This window comes from Haliaeetus albicilla, chromosome 8, assembly GCF_947461875.1.
Source record: "Haliaeetus albicilla chromosome 8, bHalAlb1.1, whole genome shotgun sequence".
Classification (NCBI taxonomy): domain Eukaryota; kingdom Metazoa; phylum Chordata; class Aves; order Accipitriformes; family Accipitridae; genus Haliaeetus; species Haliaeetus albicilla.
In genome coordinates this window covers 21,492,629-21,499,209 of record NC_091490.1, presented here as the reverse complement: position 1 = coordinate 21,499,209, position 6,581 = coordinate 21,492,629, and the positions used below count along the sequence as shown (strand labels likewise).

The following is a 6,581-nucleotide window of genomic DNA, read 5'->3' as shown; positions in this document are numbered from 1 at the left end:
ATCCAGGCATGAAGAGTGTTCTTCAAGGGCTGAATAAAATAAACGCACAGAGACTAACATCACTGAATATGAACAAAAATCTCCAGAAAGGGGAGGAAAACGAACAGTTAAAGCCAAAGTACAACGCTAGAAGAATGATTACACATTATAAAACAGGGCAATCAAATCTAGTTTGTTATTTCTAACAGCCTTTACTAAATAAGCCAAGTGGAATCTTTTAAGGCTAAGGTGTCCCTTTAAAGACTGTTACCCGGCCATGTAGTGTCTTGGGGTGTGGGGGAGTACCTTTAAGTAACTTTTTATCTTTTTATCTGTTGGCTTTGGGAGTCCGGATGAGAGCCCGCACACGGGTGAATCTGTACAAGCATTGGACACAGCCGTCTATTCTTAAGTGTACGTGCTATGTATGTGGAACTCTTTTCTGTCCATATAGGTATGATTTCTCCCAGCACTGGAGCAGACTCTCCTCTAGTCTGGGACGTTACTTGGGCGAGGATAGCTTCGTGTCCAGCTGCCCATTGTCTTTATAGCTGTTAAGGGAAAGCTTTAAACGTTAACGGCTCTAATAGCTATCCATTGAAATATATTGAGGCCTTTGCCGCCCCGGCAAATCGCGGCGATCCGTTTGCCTGCCCGGGCACGTCCGAGCTGTGGCTGCTGGCGGTGTCAGGGCCGCCACCGGGCCCGCAGTGCCGAGCGCTTCCCGGCGGCTCCAGGACGCGGCGCGACGGGGAGGCGGGCAGCCCCGGGAGCTCCCCTGCCTGTGCACGCCCGTCACACAGATGTGCATGTGTCGGGGTAGAGAGAGAGGGACCCGCGGTACCTCCCACCTCCTGCGGGGCGGGGGGAAGACGGGGAGGGGTCACTTGCTAACCACGGTCGCGGGGCCGTGCCGTGGGAGCCGTCCCGGGGCCGGGGAACTTTTAGACTGGGCTTCGCCGCCGGTGCGGAGCCTCCTCCCCGCCCGGGCCGGGGTCCGGCGCGGCTGCTGCTCCCGGGGCGGGGCGGGGCGAAGCCACCCCCTCCCGCCGCCGCGCTCCGCCCGCCCGGCTGCACGAGCCGGCGCCCGCGCTGGAGCCGGTGCTGGAGCCGGTGCCGGCGCGGCGGGCCGGGCCCCCGCCTGCCCTGCCCTGCCCTGCCCTGCCCTGCCTGCGCTCCCCGCCCCGCGGGCCTGACCGCGCGGCCGCCGCCGGGCCGCCTCCGCCCGCGGTGGATGCTGGCGGGGAGCGGGCGGAGCGAGCCGCCGAGGAGGGGGGCTGCCGCGGCCGCCGGAGCCCACGTACATGCGAGTGCCCTCTCCGCTCACCAGCATGCTTTACTTCCAGATGGTGATCATGGCAGGGACCGTGATGCTGGCTTATTATTTCGAGTACACGGACACCTTCGCGGTCAACGTGCAAGGCTTCTTCTGCTACGAGGGCGCGTACCGAAAGCCCTACCCGGGCCCGGAGGACCGCAGCGCCGTGCCCCCGGTGCTCCTCTACTCGCTGACCGCAGGCGTGCCCGTCCTGGTGGTAAGCAGGGACCGCCCGCGCCCCCACTCTGGCAGCTTGTTGGGCTGGACCGGGCCGGGCCGGGCCTCGCCGCGGGCCCCGGCCGGTGCGGCACCGCCGGCGGGGCGGCTCTGGGGGCTGGGCCGGGGCGGGCCGGCCGGGCGGGGAGCCTCCGTGCTCTCGGCACTGCGGGGCTGCAGCCCAGCCCCGGCGGGCCTCGGCGGGCAGCGCTGTCGGGCCCGGCCCTTGCCCCAGCCGCTACCCACCCCGCGCCTCTGTAGTTTATTTTTAGCACCGATTTATGTAACTGCCAGTGCCTGTATCGCCAGCCCTGTTCGACTCCTTTTGGTAAAAATAATCTTATTTTTCGAAATGTGTCGGTTGCAGGTAGACGGGCTACCTGAGGGAAACCCGCTTCTTAGCAACCACTTACTAATATTTCGCACAGTACTAATTAGAACATCCCCCCCCCCCCAGGTTTTGGGGTTGTTTTGTTGTTTTTTTTTTGAAAGTAAACTGGTATGTGCAAGGAACAGGGAGCAGTTCTGCTTGATTTAGTTGTCTCCATATGTCACGGTTACTGATGTGTGTGCAAACTAAACCTGTGTCTCTCTAATTGAATATGATCTTCTGTCAATCAGGTTTAAATATGTGTATCTAAAATGAGATTTAATTGATTTTCTTCAGGGTTTGGGGAAAACAGCTACGAGGGAAAAGCAGTGAGATGTCTTCCCCTCAAGTTGTTGAATGTACTACTTGTGTTGTCAGATAACAAGGGCATTAGCATCATTTAATAATCCCTGACCATACCGTGGAGCAAAGACTGAGAGGGAATGAGATGGGAGTATTTAACCATCGAGGATGGATTATATATAGACTCACCAGGTGCATGCACGGTTACACATACAGAAGCTCCTTGTAAAGAGTTTATTTTAATCAGCTGTAAGCATTAGAATAAAAAAAAATTACAGTAAGAAGAGGCCGCTTAAGATAGTAATTACTAGTTTCACAGATTAATTCCTTTTCAGGAAAATATAAAAAACAGAGAAGAGAAAGCTTCATCACGGTAGTGGTAGGGACTTCATATGGTAGTCCCAGACATGATTCCCTTCTGCATTGTAGCACCATGAGGTCTCAGATGGTATCTGACATAAAACCTCATGGTCAGGCTCAGCCTTAGTACTTGAGACTTTGTTCTTTTTTTTTCTAGGGGTTGAGCTACATCATTTGGCAAAACATGTTATGTAGCCTTTTGGTTTAATTTTCTGTTTTATTTTAACATCAAGTAGGTGACCATTTTATTTACCTGTTTGTTTGCTCTTTTGAACCCCAAATGCCGTTGAGATTTTCAAGTGTTGGATTTTTTTTTGTTGATGATGTTTTTCCGTTGTTTGCATGTGATGTTTGTTTTGCTTTTAATTCTATTTCTCTTGTTTGGCTCAGGAATTTATAAAGATTATGTCAGATATTCATGATGAGCATCTCTTTTTCCTAATATGTGTCAGCAAAATAGATTGGTAGTTTCCATTCATTTCCTGGGTGCTAGATGATTACATCAGAGAAATCACCACGACATTTTGGGTTGGCTGTCTTGTAATTAGCCTTGCTAAAAAGCTAATAATAGAATTTAATGATATTTAACTGTGCTTCCTCTCCCAGTCACCAGTCTCTCGGGCAAATGATGTGCATTGGGAGGTCAGGGCATGGAAAAACCACATTGCAGGTGCCTGTGTTCTGCTTTTTTTTTTTTTTTTAAAAAACTTGATTTTATTTTATTAAATGGTGAATTCAGCCCCTGGGAATCTCATTGCTTTAACAGCATTAAGTCTAATCATTAACATAATTAAAAAGAGGCAACATTTTTCAGGCTTCAGACAGAATTCTGTTCTGATTGTCCTTGGATAATTCTCCTGGACTTAGTGTTTACACGGGATGGGTCTTTACTCAGTTGTGCAGGATGTGGGCATTGCCTTTGCTTGTTCTTTTCATTGAAAGAAGTCGTGAAGGTAATATTTCTTCACCAAAGCAACCTGTATGCTTTTAGCAGTAGCTGAACTTCCTTCCCAAGATTCAGAGTTTAATTAGATTCTCTTCTATTTAATTTGTTTCTCATCCATGACAGTTTGAACATAGATGTTTGGTGTAATTTTTGTTTTTTTCTGTAAATGAAATATAAAAATTAATCATGTAACAAAGTCATATTTCTGCCTGTAAAGTTACGAATGTAGACCAGTGAAGGAAATGGATTTCTATGAATGAAATGGTACTTTTTTTTTCCCCCAAAATCACTAGTGTTATGGAGTATAGTTTATTACATACTATGATTTGTGAGAGTTTTAAACAAAAAATTCTTTTTTTCTTTTTCTTTCTGTTAGTTTGGTGCATTGGGTTAATGCTGTTTCTGAAGTTTTGAGATAGAGCAATAGAGTCTCTACTTTGATGTTCAGTGTAACTGTTTTTTTTGGTTTTTAGGGATGGGGCTTGTTGAATTGGAGCCATAGAGTGCTTCAAGGTAACCTAGGTTCTCTGAATGTGACTCAATCGATGGCTCTGTTGCATTGAGTTTTGATGAAGTTGCTCTAAAATCAGAGAATAAATGAGTTTTTCCAGTGACTTTCCTCTTTCTACACGCCTGCTATTAAAAAACTGAAAAAGTAAAGTACCAGTAGCTGGATATGTCTTGATGAGCATCTCATCAGCAATAGGTCTCTTTTTGCTGTGAGGCTGTCACATGGCTGCTCATCCAAAACTCCTGTGCCACATCAGAGCTGCGATAGCAGATGTGAGTGTCAAGCCATGTGGCAGAGCTGAGTGTCTGGTCACAGGGCAGCAAAGAGCATGGGCTGAGACATAAATAATGAGCTGTATCATTTGACAGGGATGTACCTGTGAGCACTATGTTAATCCTGGAAACTTTCAGGTTAGTCTTTAAAATGCTACTTCCTGCTAATACATTCCTGTAGCCCTAGTGCAGCACTGCTGCCACACTTTCATTCCTGAGACCATCTGCTTCCCCATCCCATCAGCCCGCATGCCATCCAAGGGTAGATGCAGCTGGCTGTCAGGTCACAGATCCTCAGGAGTCTGATCTGGGAAATGAAGTCCTGGGGCAGAATCAGAGACTGCTCGCTCTATTGTAATGCTTGACTTGCAGGTGCTCTGGTATGGGAAAGGGAAACTGTGACTGGAGGAAAGGTGTTTTGTACTCTGCACTTGGGACTTACTGGGTTTGTATATCTACAGTCTTTGATCAAGTATTTACAAAGTATTAACCAAGTATTTGGTCAGCCCTGAAGCGGTCAGGCAGTTGGACTAGATGATCATTGTAGGTCCTTTCCAACTGAACTATTCTATTCTACAATATCTTCCAGGTCATGTAGGAGCTAGTAAGAAGTCAAATTGTTGTGCTGTTCAGTTCAAAAGTAATCAATTTATTGTCTGCTAATAGACATATCTGCTTGAAGTCCCTGCAATGTCAGAGTTGCCCAGAGAGGTTGTGGATGCCCCATCCGTGGAAGCGTTCAAGGCCAGGTTGGATGCAGCTTTGAGCAACCTCCTCTAGTGGAAGGTGTCCCTACCCATGGCAGGGGGGTGGAACTACATGATATTTAAGGTCCCCTCCAACCCAAACCATTCTATGATTCATAGATATAACAGCAATTGTAGTAAACCTGTAGAGGAATCCAGCAGCCGTTCTGTAGGCTGAGACAAGCTTCTTCCTTTCCCTTTTTCCAGTTGGTTTCCCAGCTTTTATGCAGGTTCCATGAAAGGAAGCAGGTTACATTACAACATTGGTTTTCTGCTTTCTATGGATTATCTCTAAAGGGTGTATGCACTGTTTCTTATCTGCTAAATCTGTAGTTTATGAGTGCTTCCACTGGAGAATATTGAGGGCCCAAATGCTTGGGTTTGTTTTGTTTTTAAAAAAAGGCTGAAAACAACTGCAGCTTAACATATAACAAAATACATGGTCCATTCCAATGTTAGACTGTTATTTGTGGAAGGTCTCCTAAATCATACCTTTAGGCACAGGTGAAGTAATGCCTTGAGTGAGTAGATGTGTTTGCATAAGGAGCATTAGGCAGACTAACAGTAAAATGTTCTACAAAATCTAGATGAGGTTGAAATTTCAATCAGAAGAATGTAAAGGCCCTAAGTATGAGATTCTGTGATAGAAGAATGAGACTCCTGCAAAGGCAGTGCCCCTGTAGGCTCCCTTCCTTTCATTTGTCTTTGTGACTCAGGGTTGAAAAAGTACTACTGCTGGCTCTGCACTCCTGTCCTTTTACTGTCCATAGCACTAATATCCAGGTATCTCCAGTATACTGAGGAATTCTCAATATACTTTTTGTTTTTTCTTTCTTTTTTTTAATTTTTATCTTTAAGTCAAACGTGAAGGTGACAAGAAATACGCCTTTGATTTGAGTCTATTCAAATATGTAATAAGCATAAAAGTGCTAGTTGAGAGCTCAGTGCTATTTAAGCCATTTCCCAAAGTGCCAGTTCTTGCTCAGTGGGCTGGTTGCTTTTTTAGACTTGTTATGACAGACGTAGCTTGGGAAATACGTGTCAGTCTAATCCTTTAGCTTCCAGTAGAAATGATTTGCAGAACTGTGAGGCTAGTTTCTCATATTTTCAGAATCTATAGAGTGATTAGTTCTGCATTGTTTCTTTCTGGTAGATCTTAATAATTTTGACCTCTCTAAAATACTATTAACTGCACTCAAGGATTCTTTTAATGAGTCCACATGCTAATATGGATTACTTAAAATGTCAAAACCGTTTAAGGAATACTTGGTGTAAAACTCAATGTATTGGACGTAAGATGTACGCTGACTGTTGTATAAAAGCCAGGAGGAGATAATGACACACTTTCATTAAGATGTGTAAACAGTTTTATTATGCAAATGTTGTTTGTTTTTATTTCCAACTAACAGGCGGATGATTACAGTACTTATTCATAAAATATACACTGTTCTATTTGCCTAGATGAATTCCTAGCATATTCATATTTTCTCTGTAAACCAATTAAAGACTAATTTGTTTTAGCATAATCCTCTTAATATCATCATTGAAAAAATATCTGCC

The 6,581-nt window shown here is 45.6% G+C and overlaps 1 protein-coding gene across 3 annotated transcripts in view; it reads left to right on the top strand.

Moving 5' to 3' along the window:
• Nucleotides 1-1,135: 1,135 nt before the first annotated feature.
• The window catches only part of PLPPR5 (phospholipid phosphatase related 5), an 86,095-nt gene continuing 80,649 nt past the window's right edge, over nucleotides 1,136-6,581 (top strand). For 2 of the 3 annotated variants that reach the window (XM_069789333.1, XM_069789334.1), the window contains exon 1: nucleotides 1,136-1,514. In XM_069789333.1, coding sequence (XP_069645434.1) covers nucleotides 1,284-1,514 — 231 coding nt within the window. In that variant the 5' untranslated portion in view covers nucleotides 1,136-1,283. The remainder of the gene's footprint in view (nucleotides 1,515-6,581) is intronic. The other variant, XM_069789335.1, reaches the window with a different exon arrangement.